Raw genomic sequence first — 20,354 nt, 5'->3', positions numbered from 1 at the left:
ATCTCCCCAAATAATTTTCTCATTATGCCATTTCATGGCTGAAATTCCAGCAGTAACAATTCATTTCTTTGGCTTAATGGTTTGTCCCTTCTTAAGATGCAAATACCTCATGCAAGACGAACCCTTTAAGCCCTAACCGTCCTTATAAGAATGTGTTTATTTAAATTAAGTCATTCCCTCTCCCTGCTCCCTTATCTCATCTCCTGCTTGGTTTATTATCACAATTTTGTACTTGTTTCTTTGTTTCCTTGCTTTTTTGGTCTGTCACCACCATAGACCCCAAATTTCAAGAGGACAGAGACTACTTGACCCCTGTCATGCAGGGACTCATGCAGGGTCTCCGGTCCCGCTCCCCACATAAGAACACAGGATATGGTGAGGCCAAAAAGGAACACCCACGAAGCCATAGATAGGGGAGTCATACCACTATAGTCTCGCTGGCGGCTGGGTTGGAGACACAGGAAGTAGGAGCCACACTATCCGCAACCTGCCGTCCACTTCTGTCTGCCAACCAACCTCACTTGCTAGCTGCAATCCGCCTCTCTGCAATCTGCAATCCACACTCCGCCACTTGCTAGCTCAGCTACCATCTTCTTGCTAGCTCCCATTTGCTGCTAGCGTAGCCATGGCACGTATTAGTGGCCAGTGGCTCACTGGTTACAGCTGACAGCCAACTAGCCACAGCTGATGGCCATCTAATCACAGTCGATGGCCATTTACTATCCGAGTGAGCACCTTTCCACGTGAGGGCAACAGCCTGGAAACTGCACTCCTGGCTCTGTCCCCACACCCCCTCTTTACTATCCAGTTCCTGGGGTATAAAGACACAGGATGTGTTCAACAAATATTTGGGTGAAAGACCTTGAAAAAAATGGACTCAGACGTGAGACCTAAGAGGGCTGGAACGTAATGGAAGGCAAAAGAAATGTGGTGTGAGAGGCCGAGGCTGCCCACTGCTGTCAACCCTGACCTTGCTTCCTGATGGCTTCTGCTTCAGCAGGTGGCTGTGCTGGTTGTGACATATTTTGCACGTCACTCCTGGTGGCCACAGTGAAACTTGACTGACCTCACACTTTTCTTCATGATCCACCCTATGAATGAAAACTCTCTGGAACTGATGTTTAAAAATGTGATAAGATAGAAAAATCAAAGCAAGGGAAAAGGATCTGTTTGGGGGTAGATTTTTTGTGAGTCCCAAAAGTTGTTTTTTCCCCCTCCTTTTTCCTTTTAACAGCTGTATAAACATTTACCCAAAAAAAGCCATGGGAACAGGGTGTGGGTGCAGAATCATATGCAAAGGAATCTGCTGTGTGCAGAAATATTTAGAGAAAGCCAGCAACATCCATGCACCTGTTATTCCAGGTGTGTGCATCAAATTCACTGACCATGTTAACACTTGCCTTCAGTGGCATTTCATGCAAAGGGAATTTCAGGATTCAGAATAGCAAAGCCTCCAGAGTAAGAGAAAGTGGACTTGACGGAATAAAGGGCTTGGATAAGCCTCCTGGTGTCAGCAAATACCACGGTTTATAATTGTATATTGTTTGTTTGTTTGATGATTTCTGTCACATCTGTCCCCTCTTCCAGCCTGTAAGTCACACCTGGAGAATGCTCTCTGGTCCTGCTTCTTACAACCTGCCCAGCTTCTAGCACAGGGCTTAGCATAGAGCATGCGCTCAAAACACATTGGTACAGGAATGGACACATATTACGTCATTTAGTTGGGATGGCCTGTTCTAGCGGTTTAAATGGAGTTTTTGAAAAATTTCAGCTTCTTAGTTTGACATAGATCTTACTTTTTTTTTTTTATCTGAGTAGCTTTCTAGCAAAGCTTTCAGCCTGTTTTACACACTTAAAGAAAATCTATGTTCATCGATGACTTAGCTTTTCTCATGAATAGGGTCAACTGTAGATAATTAGTGACTATTAATCAAAGCAGTAGAAAGAGATTGTCTCCTAATTTTCTCTTTTGAGAAAGTAGTAAAATTAAAGTCAAGTGGTGTGTGTGTTTTTTTCACTTGCTTCATCATCAGCAGCAACTGAACAATCCCTTTTTCAATTTAAGTTAATGAGAATGGGTCTTTGCAGCCAAAATGCTGAGAACAAAATGCCTGCATATTAAGCAAATGATTTCCTTTAACCTAAGTCACACCCCTTTGCACACAATGACAACGAAAGAAGAACTGAGTTTTTATGGGGATGGGAAAGAAAACATTGCGAATGGGATTTTGCAGGACGCTCAGGGGGGACAAAGCTAGAAAGGACCCCAAAATGTGTTGGAGGCGAAGTTAGTATGAGACAAAAGAAGAGGCCAGAATGAATGTATTTACAGACTCATGACACAGGGCAGTTGTTGGTACCAACTACAACCCATTGCGTTGTCATGGTTAATGTGTTTTCTATCCAAAACCTTGCACTCCCCAAGTGAGTCTAAAGCCAAGAGAGTGAGGAGGTCCCGCAGTTGCTATGCATCTCTGCCAAATCTATCTAGAATAGCGTGCACATCTTTGATCCTCAGGTCTTAAGATGGATAGAGGGAAAAAGGGACTATAATGAAAAAGGTCACCAATTCTCTAAGGGTCAAAAGGTGGAGATGAGGTCAACTAAATCTAACAGAGTTCGGCAAATGAAAAGCAGATAAGAAGATGCTGCAGGAAGAAGTAAATTATTGGAAGCAAAAGATGAAAAGACAAGAAGCGTGTTCTTGAGGAGTTTGGAATGGCTGATTTTCGGAACTTTCTCATGGTCCAAGGACTGAGGAAAATCCTGGAGTAAAGTATCTGAGGATCCATGATGCTGAGTGTCAGGCTGGTTGTGGTGGATGTTTTGTGCGTGACCCACTCCTGCAGATGCTTCCTTTAGGGAAGTATATCGCCTCTCAGACAATCCATTCCACAGACTCAAAGGTGCTGTTGCTGTGTTCAGTTGAAATCTATGATTAGACACAGGGAGCAGGGGTCAGACTTGGTTAAGAATCTGCTGATATGACAGTGGATGTCATTTCATATCTGATGAGCCCTGCGAGGCCAGCCGGAAGTGTGGGGATTCCAGGGACCCCTGTTAATAAAGTGCATACTTGGACAACACGTACTCCTGTAAACACTGTGTCATGCTTCCTATGCTCCTTACTTTTCGTATGTTACCTCATTTGATTCTCAGTTATCCTATGAAGTAGATACTGTTATCTACCTAAATGAGGGCAGCGTGAGGCACTGGTAGAAACTGGAGGACAAAGGCAGGGACAATCTTCCCCTCTCTGCAGGTACTTCTTCCCCTCTCTGCAGTTAGGTTCATCACAGTTAGTGTACTACATTGCTGGTTTTATAAACCTGAAGTAAAAGCCCTCGCATAGGTCCAACATCATCCAGAAAACATTCGTATTTGGAAAGATTTCAAGTCTGATATGGTACTACATTGAAACAGTACCTGCTTATGTCACGCTTAATTCTGCTGAGCTTCTGTAGAATGTTCAAATGTCCTTGGAACTTTCCTCGTGACTCTTTGAAGGATCACAAAAAAAAGCATGTTGGCTGCAAATGTGTTCATTGCATAAGAAACATCTGAGGGAGAAAACATAAGGTTAAAGAAAGGAGGACAAACCCATGTCATCCTATGGTTTCACAGCCACTTTTCTATTTAGAAATAACATTTATCGTGTTTCCTGTTTGATAACTACAAGGAGTACAGCAGCAGATATGAAAGAGTCCTCTTTTCAGGGCAGGAGGTGCCTGTACAGATGACCTAACCAAATGAGTGTGAACGGGGATATTTAAAGAAGCCTAATGGGGTGCAGGTGGAAGACGTCTGGATTGGAATTGTTGGAGGAAGGGGAATATGAAGATAAGCTGGAACTAGGAAACAGAATTTCCTACTGGACATATTGTCACTCCTAGTAATTTTGGTGTTTATTAGTAAAGAGAGAGAATAGATATTGGGTGGGCAGCGAGCAGTTATTCTCACCATAGTACCATAGGACACAACAAAAAAATCATGGAAATGGTACATTAATGACTAGAGTGCGGAAAAGCTACTATTCAGGAATCAAATGTTCATGGATATAACATTAGCAAGAAATGAAAAGGGGGAAATCCCTGAGCAGAGCCTATTCTAGCTTAGAGGTTCACTTGGGCAGACACACCTTTATTCAGGTTACCTCTTTTCAACAACGAACATTTATCATAGTATCGTAGACACTGACAAAATGGTTAAAAAAATAAAGGGCGATGATCCAGTGTCAGAATGACTTATGTGCACCCGGGGATCCCAAAGAAGCTTGTGCATCAGAGTCTCCAGAAGAAGTTATAAAAATAGGGATGGAGAGTCTCGGTCGCTAGATACCAGAATTCAGTGGATTTGGAATTCAGGAATCTATAGTTTTAAGGAGTGCTCCAGTGATACGGAGGCCGGAAATCCGAGGGTCTGACCTTTGGAAATCACAGACAGAAAAAGAGTGCTATGTAAATGATCAGTGTGGTAATTAATGGTCAGTGACATTTATTGCAGATATTCTCAAACACTAGTAAGCACAAGACTTACCGAGGGACCTGGCTATAAATGGAGACTCCTGCTCCATCCCCAACCCTTTGGAATAATTTGAGTCTAGAAGGGACAGACAACTGAAGTTGTAACTAGCAGCCCAGATGATTCTGAAGCAGACCAAATTGCAGAAATTTGTGATCTGCAGACAAAATTTTGAGAAACACCGATTTTTGAGAACTTACTCTTTGCCGGGCCCTGGCAAAGAAATAATGTGTATAAGCCACTTATACACATTATCTGATTCCATCCTTCTACTAGTCATATGGGAGAGGAACTTTGATCACCTCCATTTTACAGATGAGGAAAGAGCAGCGTGGAGAAGATAAAGAACTCATTCAAGATCACACTGCAAATAGCTGAGCTGACTTGTGGACTAGAACTGTCGGACAGCAAGATTTATGTTCTTCATACTAGATTGCCTCCTTGCTTCCAGAAGGTCAGAGAGAGAGAGAGAGAAAGAGAGAGACAGAAAAAGAAAAAAAACAGTATCTTCCCAGTTGGGGCAGGTTTTATGAAGGTATTTAAATAAAAGTAAGATAAGTGGACTTTGGAATTTGTCACACACAAATTCTGAGATTTCTCTAACATGAAATTGCTTTGCTTTTGTTTTAGTTATAAAACTTTAATAGGTCCAACTGAAAGCAAACATGTTGATACCATGTTTCCCTGAAAATAAAACTTGGCTGGACAATCAGCTCTAATGTGTCTTTTGGAGCAAAAATTAATATAAGACCCGGTCTTACATTATGTTAGATAAGACCCGGTCTTATAGTAAAATAGGACCGGGTATTATATTAATTTTTGCTCCAAAAGACACATTAGAGATGATTGTCTGGTTAGGTCTTATTTTCGGGGAAACACGGTATTTCTTTCATATAGTAAATAGTGCTATGATAACTGAATAGCTGTTAGCCCAGGCCATGACTTTAGAAAATGCTGATGTGTGGTGTTGTGCCCAGACACTCCCTACATTGTAACAGCCTCTTCCTTCAAAGAACACTTGGCTTTCTCCTTTGAAGGATAAATATTTTGAAGGATAAATGTTATAACATGAGGGGAACATCAACAAGGAAACCCACAGACACACCCAGTGAAAACAAAACAGGATACTGAAGCAGAGACTTTTTTTGGTAAGAACTTGCTCCTTTTGGATTTAGTGATAATGTCAGCCGCCTTTCAGAAGATAACTGTGTACAAAATTATGAATTTCTGCTTCATACTGGTATCCCTTTAAAGGCCGTGTTTCCTGGGCGTTAGAGAAGGAAAGCCTGTAAGTCAAAGATAACTTGTTTACCAAACAGTGACTGTAATTGAAATGGCCCTTTGGAGTTCATGCAAGTATAGAATAGCTTTCGCCACCAGACTGAGAGGAGTCTAATTTAATTACCTGTGCATGTCACAGATTAGAAGCAGCCTTTCATCTGTTTCTCGAAGCTGAATATGGACAATTCACACTCACAACTAGTGAAGGGAATAGGAAATTGGAGCTATGGATGGGAGAAGAATGCCCGAGAGAGCACATAGGCCCCTTACAGCATTTATTGGGGGCCTTCGACACCTCCCCATATGACTTCAATCCTTTAGAGTTCAGTCAGAATCTACTGAAAGCCCCTATGTCCCAGGTATTATGAAGGTACCATACATACCTAGATAAAATATGGAACCATGAGGACATCAAGGACAGGCATCCCATACAAGATGAGAATTCCCAGAGGCTGATTTGTCTAAAATTAAAAGTATGAAAATTAATAAACAGAAGCCTCATTTAAAACGGAATCTGGAGGCTAGGAGAGAGAACTCGCATGCTCATGTCACTCAATGCACATTACTGACCCCAACAGGAGGAGATGTACCCTCCGTCTCCCACAAGAAGTGACTATTTTACTACCTCAATGGAGGAAGAAAAGATTCCTTCTTGCCCGGGAACAGCTCAGCCAATGGGAGACTGCCAGAACTCAGCCAATGAAAAGTCACGACACCTTCGGATTTTCAGTTTCCTCTAATAGACTCCTCATTGACAACAGCCCCTCCCAAGTCCATAAAAGAGCGTTCCTCTCCTTTGTTTCTCTGGACTTGTGTGTTGCTCACCTTTAGACTGCATGTCCTGAAGTGCAGTTCTTAGCTGTTCTCAAATAAACCCATTTTGCTAGAGAAATATCTGGCTGTCTATTTGTTTAAGGTCAACAGAGGGAATCAGTAAGGGGGTAGGCATAGGTAACATGTTAGGGACCGAGGATTATAATGGAGACTTTTGTCGTTTGTGAGAGCTGTGTTTCAATAATTCTGAGAGTCCCTAATTCTTAAAGCCACTGTGTATAAATTTTCTTCAATAAAGTTCGGTTTTCCAAGAAAGATTACTAATTATATCTTTCCCTGTCCCTTCACTTGTATCACCTACACTAGAAGTCACTTTTTTGGTATCCACATTTCATATAGACACAGAGATGGTTTTCCTTCAAGAGAGCCACTAACTAGGTCACACATCGACACACACACAGAGTTTTGAGGATGGAAGCTGCTCTTAGCCAGTGTCTCTCAATAGCTAATACCCACTCTCATACCTCAGCCTTCAGTTAATTTAGGTCACACTTGCATTTTAGAAGAATGTTGGAGCCTTTGAGGAACACGAGGGACTCATCAAAACCTTGTATGTTACATCTGTGAATGCCTTTGCAGCAACTGTGTTTGTGTGTGTTGTGTATTTCTCAAAGGTAGTGCTCATTAGTTAATAGCAATCTGGCAAACAGTGGGCCAGATGTCTGGCTTGCAACTATATTTTCCTTGGTCTCCATATTGTTTACTTTTTAATTTTTTTATTACAGAAAAACTTATAAATTTACCTAAAAGAAAAGACAAAAACAATAATGAACCTCCACATTCCCCTAACCCAGTTTTAATAATTGTCAACATTTTGTCCATCTTATTTTCTCCATCTACCATTTTGAGGGGAGAGGGTGGGAGAGAACATGCTGGAGCTTTTAAAATAAATGTCGAACTTCATCACGTCATTCCATACTATATTTTTTATTTATTTATTTGAATTAGTGGCCAACTGAGGGAGGCAGAATAATGCCACCCACCTCCCAAAAGATGGCCACATCTTAATACTCAGAGCCTGTGGCTATGTTGGCTTACATGGTAAAAGGAACTTTACAGTTGTAATTAAGTTAAGAATCTTGAGATCGTGAGATTACTGTGGGTTCTCTGGGTGGGCCCAATTTAACCCCATTCATAATCTGGTGGTCCTCATAGTAGGGAGGTATCAGAGTCAAGAGAAGGTGATTCGGTGACAGAAACAGAGGGAGAACAGGCAATGTGATGTGGGCCCATGAGCTAAGGAAGGTAGGCAGCCTCTAGAAGCTGGAAAAGCCAAGGAAATGGATTCTCCCCGAGGGCCTCCAGAGGGAAGCAGCCCTGCCGACATCTTGATTTTCAGACTTCTGACCGCCAGAACTATCAGAGAGTAAATACCACGATGTTTGTGGTGTTTTCTTAGAGCAGCAATAGGAAACGAATATGCTCTTTTAAAAGTAGGGAAAATTTACATCCAAAATGCAAATTTATGGCTTCTTTTGAAAGATTGGAGATTTGGTGACGCTGTGCCCACCGGCTTTTCCGATAGGGTGACGGTAAGCTAATGGTGAAAAGAAGCTACCCCAAAAGTGGGATTCTTTTTTTCTTAGATCTGGTCCTCGGTAGTCTCTGAATTTGTGACTCCTTATCTAGAAGATTCTATGGTCAACACAGCCACTATAACACTGCTGAAAGCATGTGTTTTGAATCTAGTGGTTTCTAAGCCATGAACTGGAAGGGTCAGGAGCCGCTTAACTTTCTAGTGGTGCAAATATCTAGAAAAGTTTGGTATTAATAGTTACAAATATCCAAACACATTTTTATAACCAGATAGTCATCTGATATATGATGCTAAACATATATGGTTGATTTAAAACTGCATAGCACATTAGGCTGGACTTCACTATCTCAGAATTTGCAAACATTTGTACGGGGATGAGCACCACCCACAAAGAATAAGGTTTTCTAAAGTAACAAAAACATGCAAATTAAATTTATAGTCTAATGGAAGGTTTCATCACCTTTAGAGGACAAACTACGCTTCATTTACTAACTCTTTAATTGTGCAATGAAGAGTAAATATAACAGACTAATTTTGCCTCGGCTACTCGTTATAAATAGAAATATCCCTTAGCGAACAGCAGACTAAGGGTTATGAGTCATTTACACCTTAGTCTTGAATTACTTTAATCAGATGTGAGACTTGGGGAATAACGAGCTTTGATTATTCAGAGGGGAGTTTAGGAAGTTGGATTAAACTGATGTCTGGCTAGAGTGAAGCCCCACGTGCCAGAAGGTGGGAAAGAAGAGCAGAAATGAAGGACCCCAAGGGGAAACATAGCCTCCTGCACAGCTGCACAGAACCGAGCCCAGGGCACTCCAGTCAGCCGGAAACATTACCGCTGAGCTCCCAGCTGTCTTCCCTCCTACCTCTCTCCTCATTTTCCCACATCATCCCCCTTTTCCTTTCTTATGGGAGGCAGCTTTGTGATCTGGAAATAGCGCAGCTTTGAAGTCAAGAAGGCACATTAGTGGCTTTGTTACTCTAATTATGTAATCTTACCCAGTACATGACCTCTCCGAACCAGTTTCTTCTTCTGGAAAACAGCGATAATAATAAATGCCTCCAAGTGTTAAAAGGATGAAGGGAGAGGAAACATAGCATGGTGTTTGTATTACTTCTTAGGGCTGCCATAACAAACTTCTACAAATGTACTGTCTTACAGTTCTGGGTGCTAAGAGCCCAAGATGCAGGTGTCAGCAGGGTTAGTTCCTTCTGACGTCTGTGAGGGAAAAGCTGCTCCATGCTTCTCTCCTAGGTTCTGGTGGCTTGCTGGCAATCTTAGGCTTTATGCGTCTTGTTGATGCATAACCCTGATGTCTGCCTTCATTGTGTGTGTCTGTGTCCAAATTTCCCGTTTTATAAGCACATCAGTCGTATTAGATTAGGGCTCACTGTATTCCAGGACAACCTCATCTTAACTAATTACATCTGCAATGACCATATTTCCAAAAATGGTCACTTTCTGAGATTAGGACTGCAACATATTAATTTGGGGAAGGGGGAGACACAATATACCCTTAATCGTGCTCACCACAGTGGAGGTGCTCCAAACATATTTACTCCCCCAGACTTCTCCTCCCTTGATAAAGAGAATACTTTTCCTGTCATGTACATGCTTAAAGCGTCAGATTTAAATGATTCAAAACCTAACATGTCATGTTCTCTGTAAACCTTTCTCCTTCTAACGTACTACTATTTTTAAGAGACCCAAAGATAGAGCAAACCCCATGTTATCCTGACCTTACTCAATTATAATATTGTATAATTCAGGCAGGTTCACAGAATTGAAATTTACTTTTCTCAGAAAACATTGAGCTGAGCAAATCAGTCAACAAGATGAAAAGGGAATGTTTACCAGTTTACAAGAAGAAATCCCTCTGAAGCAGGCTAAGAAATTCATTTGCATACAAACAGCAGGTCTCCATTTCAAAGAGCTGGTGTTTTGAAGTGGTCCAAAGGAAGTGGCCATGTCCTGGGGGGAAACCCAGGATGTTTCCAGTTGAGCCAAGTCACTATGGGGGGCGGGGGGTGACAAATGAAATCTTTTGACTCTAAACAGAATGGTTGGTGAGACAGCCTTCTAGGAGCTGAGGCTCACGAATGAGAAAAGGGACTGACAGGATAAGCTGGTCCAGATCCAGAAAGATGAGTGAGGGAATGAGTTTAACGGCCACGGAGCCAGGGCTCCTCTAGAGGGAAGGAGAAAAGTAGCTGTAGAAATGAATGTAGGAAGGGAAATGAGCTGACACAGTTATTTGAAGTGGGCATGACAAGGGGGTCACACAGCAGAATCCGGTTTGGGGCCCAGGATTTCTCCCAGAATGCTGAGCGCTGCGGGGTTGCGTAGGATTTGGATAATGATACTACTCACCTTTTCTCTTTTCTGAGGTCCCCATCCGAGAGTAAGAGTAAAGGATGTACTAAAGGGAAACAAGAAAAAGAGCACATTTTTAGTAGCTGAGCAAGTGCCCAATAAGCCCTCATGCCAAACTCTGATGAATGTCAAATTATATAGAACTTGGCCGAAGGGACACACGGTGCCTTCTGTGGCTTCTCTTGAAGCTAGGATGCTTGGGGATGGAAACAAGTCGATCAGGTGAACCCAAATGACCATTCTGCCCCCAAGGTGAGTCTGGCACATACATTCTCCTCATGCAGATAACCAAAGGGCAGAAAGAGGGGCATAGGGTGGCACTCGTCCTCCCTGTGATACAGAGTAGGCTGCTCCAGCAAGGCTGTCATTCTGCTTTTCAAACGGCAGAGAAGGGCGTAGGCTGGAAAATCCTGCGAAACTTAAAGAGGCATAGGCTCCCGTTGGATGGATCTGGCTCTTCCAACGTATGAGCCCAACTTGACTGCGTTTAGCCTGGACTTGCAGTAACACAGACTGAGTAACCCAAGTAGAATCCAACAAGCTTTTTAAAGCAAGAGGAGACCTCAGAGTCACTGCCGGGAATGCGTCTTAGAATGCTGTCCTTTGGAAGAGCGGCCTCTTAGCAGTAAGCAGATGAGGCACAACAGTGGAAAGGTCAGGTTCCTGCGTTTGGAAAGCGATACGTCGTGATGGCGGCTTGACCTTGTCGAGCCTTCTGCCTCCTCTTTCCGTGAAGCTATCTGACGAGAGAAGATTCGAAACCCTGGCTGTGCAGTCATCTCCTTGGATATGTGTCATCTGCCCTAAGGTTGGCTTTATTATAAAATCCCGGGGACCAACGCATCGCTTTTCATAGAGCCATCGAAGGCCTCTGGTAGGGCACATCAGCATCTGACCTTCTGCATACTCAGTAAATAACTTTTAAAAATCAACTCCATGTCTCCAAGTGTTCAAAGGGAAAAAGAGAACTGAAAACTGAAAAGTAGTGGGCTCCGACCACTGTCTTACGATTGATTTCTTGTCTTTACCCCCCGAGCCCACTCAAAATTCAGGTCCACTCGGGATCTCAGAACGTGATGTGGTTTGGAAATAGGGTCTTTGCAGACAGAATTAGCTGAGTTCATACTGGAATAGGGTGAGCTCTAAATCCAGTAACAGGTGTCTTTATAAGAAGGCCATATGAAGACAGACAGAAGTCCATGTGACAAGGGAGGCAGAGATTGCAGAGATGCAGCTTCAAACCACAAAACACCAAGGGACACTGGTAGCTACCGGAAGTTAGGAAGAGGCAAGGAAGGGTTCTTCCTTAGAGCATTTAGAGGGAGCAGGTCCTGCTAACACCTGAGGTGATTTATCTATAACCCAGATACCAAAGTCTCACCATGCCAACTTATATGTTGATGATGAATCTGGGGCTTCATTATATATAGTTTACAGAAGTCCAGAACCAGTTTTAGAAGTTGGCAGAAGGGAACAAGCCTGATATGGGGCTGCTGGTGGCTGATGGGAGTGTTAGCATATAAAAATGTTACGCACTTTAAGTGTCACCCAGTCATACTCTATTTTTCATTCCGTATTTTTCACTGTTTCTCTAACATTTTTCATCATCGTCTTGACATCCATCAAGTCTGCTCCCACTGTGATCTCTCACGTCTCCTTTGCCTTCTTTACTTTTGCATCCAGGTGTAGATGTCCCGTCTGGCTCCCAATTGCGGGTCCGTGGCGTTCTCAGGGCCGGCTAGAAGACAGAAGTAGGTTAAGTGGGACTCCCTTAGCATGTTCCCTGTGGCCACATTGCTGCTTGTTCCTCTTCTTTTGGTAAAGTGAAGGTGATCTCTATCTGTCTCTCTGAGAGTTGGTGCAAGGATTCGTTATCTAATGTTTGTAGAGCATTTGAAAATTGATAACTTCTAATTAAATTATCACTCTGGTAACTTGTCCTTTGTTCTAAATACCTTGAATCCTGAAGTGAAAAGCTTTCAATGAAAAAGTTATCCAGATAACCATGATCTCCAACACAAAAGTTGTGACTGAACTTCCTTGGTGAACATTTTTCACTCTGCTATTAGTCACTCCCCCTATATCTAGACCTTCCTTCCTGCTCAGCATAGCTGGAAGAAAGTGTACTTGCGGTGATGGGGAGAGTTTCACATTTCCAGTATCTGACAAAGGGGAAGTGCTTTAAATACATTGTCTCATTTAATCCTCCTAAAATAGGCCTAGGAGACCATTATGAGCATGTTGCACATCCGTGAACAAGAGCTCATAGCAGTTAAGTAGTCGTGTGTTGCTTGATGATGGGGCTATGTTCTGAGAAAGGTGGCATTCGGCACTTTGGTCATTGTGCGAACATAAGAATGCACTGACACAAACCTAGATGGCCTCCTCCACACCGAGGCTGTAGGGTATAGCCTATTGTTCCCAGGCTACAAGCATGTAGGCATGTCACTGTGCTGAATATGGTAGGCAACTGTATTATAACCTGCGTTACTGCGTAATGATGACTACTACATCACTAGGTGATAGGAATTTTTCAGCTTGATTCTAGTCTTATGGGACCACCATTGTGTACAGAGGTCGAACAATTAAGTACGTGAACTCAACCTAGAATAGGTGCTACATATCTCATTGCTGAATATCACTATGGTCACCTTTGAAGTACTCCCCTTGGGAAGCTATGCACCGATGCTAGTGCCTAGTCCACCCTTCAAAGCAATGTTGGAACTCTTTTTCTGTAATGGTGATCAAAATGTCTTCCTTTCAAGATTTCCTTTACCTTCAGGTAAAGAAAGATGTCATTGGGGGCCAGATCAGGAAAGTAGGGAGGGTGTTCCAATACAGTTATTTGTTTACTGGCTAAAAACTCCCTCACAGACAGTGCCCTGTGCGCTGGTGCATTGTCGTGATGCAAGAGCCATGAATTGTTGGCAAAAAGTTCAGGTCATCTAACTTTTTCATGCAGCCTTTTCAGCACTTGCAAATAGTAAACTTGGTTAACTGTTTGTCCAGTTGGTACAAATTCATAATGAATAATCCCCCTGATGTCAAAAAAAGGTTATCAACATCGTTGCAAAAAGTTTGTGAATTTAATGGTCAGACCTCATATGGTCCATTGTTGAACATAAGGTCCTTATGTGATACATGACTATAATCTGTTCAGCTCTCTCAGAAAAGAGGTTGCAAAGCCAATTCTTTTGAAGACATTTGGTTTTGGAGACATTGCTGTTTGTCTCCAAAGATGATGAGCTCTTCCTGCCACCCTGTGCTTAGGTAGCAGATAGAAAATAAGTACGATGGGAAGAGGTGGCATGAGGGGAGAAAAACAGACCCACACGTTGTTTTTTTGTCCTCTGAAGAGAGTCCACTGAACAAAGAGATGGAAAGCAAGCGTCCCAGTAACTAAAGCAATCCCAGCCTAGTAGCAGGGAATTTTAACATGAACAAGATGATTGATTTTGAAGTTGGACATGCTGTTAGCAATAATTTAGTCTTACATCTTCCCTTTGGCAGATGAGGACATTAGACCCACAAGGCAAACAATTCTTGCCCAGCTCTTTAATTTGATATTCACTTATTCTTACTCTAATGCAGTAGTAAGAATAGCTAACATTTTTGAAGGCTTGCTTGCTTACTGAATTCAAGACATTTTTTTTTAAGTTTTCTCTATGTATTAATTCATTTAATCCTTGCAACACTGCCTAAGAGGCAACGCTATTATTCTTGTTACTGGAAATCCCTACCAAAAAAGGCACTGAAAGGTTCTGACTAAAACTGTCTCTTTGAATGTAATCTGCAGATTCTAGGTATTTTAGAGGAGCTGAGGTCAACAGTTTTCAAACTGTATTCCAATGGTTCTAGGAACCCCACTCAGAAGTGTGGGTGGTAGCAGGCTAAAGACATAAGGTTGCCAGCCCCTACAAACCCTCTTTCGATTGTTTTACATTTTGTTCTATGGCTTGTGATTTAATCTGATCAGAAGGTCCAAAGAATTTTAAAAGTTTGGGAAGCCTCTGAACTAGATGGCTTATGAGACCTGTCTGAAATTGAGGATTCAATCTACTTTCCTCAATTCTTTCTTTTAATTGAGATACAATTACACATGTAACCATGTGTAAGTTTAAGGTGCACAACGTGTTGAGTTCATACATTTCTATCTACTTCCCTCAATTATGACCTGTGTCTTCTTAACACGCTTTTAAATTCTCCACGTCATTTCGTAACGCTTTTCTCTCGTGATCTGCAGAAGTGATGATGGGGACAGCATTCAGTACTCAGCTGGGCTTCAGAATACTTTCAGAAGTGAGTGTTCATTTCCCTGGTTCTGTCCCCTTCACCGTTTTCATTAGAAACCTGGTCAGTTTTTAAGAAACTGCTACAGCATGTGATGGCAGAAAGCTGGGGTTGACATGGAAGTCACATTTTAATGAAATGTAGACACATTCCCAGAGCTGTTGCAGTAACAGTGGACAGTCTCTGGGTGCCGGGAAGTTTGGATGTGGAATGGAAGTTGTCACTGAACGACAGCACAAATACTCAAGCCTGAAGAAAAGTGTTCTTGAAAGGCTTTGCAATTGGACGCTCCCATGGCCCGACATGTGGTTTTGACAACCTGCTGTTCAATCTGAAATGTTTCTCCTTGGGAAGCCGGTTGTCCTCATGGGCAGAGTTCTACCTTTGAGCATTCCCATAGTATTCAAATGAAAACTGTACACGGGAATGGTGGAACATGTCCACGCTGAGTCTTCTCACAGCAGAGTTAACATAGCCACCCAGGGCCCTTTCATAAACCGCAAACTTTTTTAGGGTCTTGGAATTATTCACACCTATCTATACCACTTGACACATGGGGGAGTTTACGATTCCACTATTAGAAGAGTCTGCATTGCACTATTGGCATTTACTGTGGAGGTTTCTTCTGCAAACTTAATACTGGTTTTGAGGAATGATGCTTAGTTGTGCTCACATTGAAATGACGGGTTCCAAAGTTAATGAATCAGATCTGACTAGGTAAGTAAGATAGGCACTTTGGGAGGATCATTTGTAGCTTCTCCAGTCCTATTTAATGAGCTGGAAAAGTAATTTACTAGGTTTAATGTAGAGGCTGGAAAAAATTTATCCCAAACTCCCCAAATACTTTATGCCTTGGGATCATAGCTTATTCACCTTGTAGGGTCTGGTGTATTGCCTTCTCTAACATTTTATTTTGGGCTCCTGAAATTGCATTTCTTCTGTTAGAAAAAGCAATAGGCAAAAGCTGGATTTATTTTTTAATATGCGCAATGCACAAAGGGACAAGTAAACTGGGCAGTCATTCACATTCTAGTATAAATAGCTTCACAGGAGATTTCTTCCTTCTAGAAAGGGAGGTTTTATTTGGAATTGTTAAAGGGGAGAGAGGGCATTTGAAAAATAAAGATGATCATTGTGCAATGAATTCTTCCTGGGAGAACTTTGGAAGATATGCAAGGAGAATGAATTGAAATTGTTAGCACCAAAGATATTCTGGGTTTGCCTTATAATTTTTCCCAAGGAAAGTCAGTACTTTGTTATATTGTTGCCATTTCCAAAGAATACCTTTTCTTGACAGTGAGAAATCAGTGAGTTCTTGAACTTCTTGAAGTTTAGAAATCAGTGAGTCTGCCACAGTTATCCCACCCTAAGTTTCACTGAGGGCCTTATCGTCTGCCAGGTGCCACGCTAAGCACACTGCATGCAGTCTCATTTGATCGCCACTGTCGCGTCAGGAGGTACGTGCTACTTAGGTTCTAAGCAGTGCTTTTTCTGCACCATGCTAAGCACTGCAGACATTTTAACTCAATCTTCACAACAACCCTCTGATATAAGTACTGTTATTTCCCCATTTTACAGATACAGAAACTGAAATATAAAGAGGTTAGCTGACTTGCCCCAGGTTCCTCAGCTAGTCAATTGTGGAGCTATGATTTATGTTCAGGTATTCTAGCTCCAGAGTCAGCACTCTTAACCACTGTTGTGTATGATGTTATCTTTATCAGTGAGAAAACAGAAGCACAGAGGATAATAACTTACCCAAAGCCACACAGGCAATAAATAATGGGGCGGGGATCAGACTCAGGCAGCCTATAAAACTACGTAACCGACAGAGCTCAAACTTATACCAGCTCCTCAACTTTGATCACTCATTCGTACAGCCACACGCACTTGCTTCCACCTCAATACAAATTTCACTGTGGCATGTAAGAAAAGGTAACGATAAGACTAGAAAGGGTCACCTGAAAAAAACTAACAAAAGAATAGAAAGGGAAGAAATTAGCTTTATCATTTAGCTTACTGGCTAGTTTACTTTAATTCTGAATGGATTTTGGACATTGGTTTGCACTGGATTAATTGCCACCCTCAAAGACAACCTTAACCTCATCTAGAGCAGTGCTTCTTAATCTTTAATGAGCATAGGAATCACCCGAAGTTCTTGCTAAAATGTAAACTGTGATTCAGTAGGTCTGAGATGGGCCTGAGAGTCTGCATTTCCTTCCAGCCAGCTCCCAGGTCATGCCGATGTCTCGGAACAGGATATGATCCATGATTTGAGTAGTAAGGATAGAGCATTGAGCTTTTCCGTACTGAGCATCAAACTGTATCCCAGAGTTCAAGTGGGAAGGAGGGCATTTTCAAAGCTGGAAGAACACTTAGGGAGGTGGGGGATCAGCACTAGGGAGGCGGGGAGCTCATGAGATAAGATCTGAGCTACACAGGCTCCCAGGATGGGAAGGAACTTTCAGGGTACTTGGGTCCAGTCATCCAAGTGATGTCTGAATCTTCTCATATCCCTGCCAGGTCATCTCAGTCCTTGAGTTAAAGGATGATCTGCGATGAATAGAACTACACATTCACTAGAGCAAGAGAATTTCAAGATAGTGCCTGAATCACAAAAACAATCTAAGAGTGAAAGACTGGGGAAAGAGGCTGTGATGTCTCCGACTTGTTCAGACAGACATTCACCTGCACAGTGACTTTTCAGAGGCTTTGGATTTTTATTCCAAAGCTTTTAAACCTTACCATTTCACAACTGAAACAACACATTCTACCAGAGAAGCAGCTGGGAGTGCTTAGTGCCCCAAGCATCTATGTCCCACTATGAAATAAAGACCGCGGCCTGGCAGGTGAGAAACAGTGACAGTTGTTTGGCAACCTGGCCGCTTCTTGGCTACACTGACTATACATATTCCAGGGCCTTGAGGAACGATATGTCCCAAGATGAAGAATCATGTGATCATGAATGGTTTCTTCTCATTTTAATCTGACAACCTGAACCAAAAGGTGTTCTTATGATTGGGTCTTCTGACTGGGGGGATGCCATCTTCTGCTTTCCGGTCACTCTTTTCTCAGGCTGTTGTTTACCAGTTCTCTGCTTTCTGTTTCAGGTGCCCGGGGAGGGCGAGAAACAGTGGAAGCCAGCCCTGGTTGTACTGACTGAGAAGGACCTTTTAATCTATGACAGCATGCCACGGAGGAAGGAAGCGTGGTTCAGCCCAGTTCACACGTACCCTCTGCTTGCTACCAGGTAGCCAGGGCTTTGTGGTTGGGTATGACATGTTTGCAGTTCGAAACTATTTTAGTCAATTACCGTTATTTCAACACCTTACATTACTGCTTACTGTTGCAACAGGAGATGGGAATTCTTCCAGAATATAGCCAGCTGTTTTTAGCCAGATAGATTAATGATCAATTATAGCCAAACACAGGGCAACACAGAGACAAAGAACAAACTGCTTATCCAACAGGAAGGTACAGTGACATCTGTGAGATGGTCCCAGCCGAATTACCTTCTTGGGTCTCCATCGTATCCCCTTTGAGATGAACTCTGCCCATGTATTGACAATCTTGAAGTTCAGGTGGAAAGAATTATCCATCAAGGGCCTTCACTTGGTGGCACAAAGAATGTCATATGGGAATGTCCCACGGGGCTTTTTTAAAGCTCGTTCAGCATGAGAGACCCTCTAACAGGTTCTTCCTCAGTTGTGCCATGCTGCCTATGGAAGTGGGCCTGCCAGGGTCTGCCTGCTTCTCAGGACCTTCAATGCACATTTATTGTTCATTTGACTTATTATCTTTTTTTTTTTTTTAAAGATTTTATTGGGGAAGGGGAACAGGACTTTATTGGGGAACAGTGTGTATTTCCAGGGCTTTTTCCAAGTCAAGTTGTTGTCCTTTCAATCTTAGTTGTGGAGGGCACAGCTTAGCTCCAGGTCTAGTTGCCATTGCTAGTTGCAGGGGGCACAGCCCACCATCCCTTGGGGGAGTCAAACCGGCAACCTTGTGGTTGAGAGGACACGCTCCAACCAACTGAGCCATCCGGGAGCTCAGCGGGAGCTCAGCTCGAGATGCCATGTTCAATCTTAGTTGCAGGGGGTGAGGCCCACCACCCTTGCGGGAGTTGAGGAATCGAACCGGCAACCTTGTGGTTGAGAGCCCACTGGCCCATGTGAGAATCGAATCAGCAGCCTTTGGCGTTAGGAACACGGAGCTCTAACCGCCTGAACCACTGGGCCGGCCCTGTGACTTATTATCTTAATGCATCATATGCTCACCCCCTTCTTTGAAGGCCTGTATCCTGAACACAAAAGCACATCAAACTGGAATCTTGCCTCCAAGTAGCTGACAACTCCCAGATCCGGCTTCTATCACCAGGTCTTCCTGTATGTGCTGTACGATCTTCATTACTCCTACATCTCCGTCTCTTTACCTAGAAGCTAAGCATGCGAACATAATGGTTGTGGCCTCCCCGCCATAGTGCTTGGCAGTACTGGGCCCTTACGTGTCTGTTGAATGAATTATTGAACAATGTGGAACAAACTCTAGAAGGAGTGTGGTCCAACAGACAGAGCATAGTGGACTGAGGTTTGGGGCATCTGTCCTGAGCAAAAGATAGAAATAAGACAAATTCTGTGCTGGAAGGACTGAGGGGCCAAACAGGTTATAGTAAAGGCTCAGGTGTAGGGAAGAGAATGAGGCTCGGTGACAGAGCAAGAGGTAACACAAAATTGAAATGGTGGTAGTGAGCGGAGCTAAAACGCCTTAAAATTCCTCTTACTTCCACTCGTGGTTGATTATGGAGACCAACAAGGGTGGCCTGAAGATGGCAATTATTGGCCCCGGAGGTGAATAGAGGAATCCTTCAGGGGCCAGGAACCAGGCCTAGATCACTTAGACATTAATCAAATAAATAAAATCATATAAAAGAATAATTTAATTGTTGAGGCTCCTAAGCCTCAAAATCTTTGGCAGGCTAGCTATTAAATAAAGTACTTTTGATGTTTACAATAAAAGCTTAATAAGCAGAACCCAAATATCCTAAAATGTTCTTATGAAGACTCAGGGTCTATCTGAGGATCCATTCAGATTCAGCCCAATCTCCATCGCTTTCTACAGTTTACGTTGCAATCCTCCTCCATGGGCTCTGAGACCTTCCCACAACCAAAACCAAAGAAAGATTAGACCACACTCACTGCATTTACTAAGAAGAGAAACTGGATTCATGCCTCTTGGAATGATTTTCAAGAACACAAGTTTAAATAAGGTAGAGTTTCTAGGCAACTTGAAAACAAAACTTACCCGAAAGACATAGCTTCCTCACAGTTTCTGAGCATTCTGACTAATGAAGGCTGCCTTTTCATTCGTGCATGCTCTCACTCACTCATTCATTCAGGATTTCAAACATTCAGTTCCTCCGCCAGAGGAGCCACATTTCAAGTCCTCCGCACTCGTGGCTGGTGGCCACCATTTTAGACAGCACAGATCTAGAACATTTCCATCATCATAGAAATT

At 42.7% G+C, this 20,354-nt stretch overlaps 1 protein-coding gene across 1 annotated transcript in view; it reads left to right on the top strand.

The window, feature by feature from the left end:
• SNTB1 (syntrophin beta 1) overlaps nt 1-20,354 on the top strand; it is a 211,237-nt gene that overhangs the window by 163,358 nt on the left and 27,525 nt on the right. The window contains exon 4 of the mRNA XM_033125880.1: nt 17,951-18,090. Within this exon, the coding sequence (XP_032981771.1) occupies nt 17,951-18,090 (140 nt within the window). The remainder of the gene's footprint in view (nt 1-17,950; nt 18,091-20,354) is intronic.

This window comes from Rhinolophus ferrumequinum, chromosome 14, assembly GCF_004115265.2.
Source record: "Rhinolophus ferrumequinum isolate MPI-CBG mRhiFer1 chromosome 14, mRhiFer1_v1.p, whole genome shotgun sequence".
NCBI classification, from domain to species: Eukaryota; Metazoa; Chordata; class Mammalia; order Chiroptera; family Rhinolophidae; genus Rhinolophus; species Rhinolophus ferrumequinum.
This window is presented reverse-complemented; position numbering and strand designations above follow the sequence as displayed.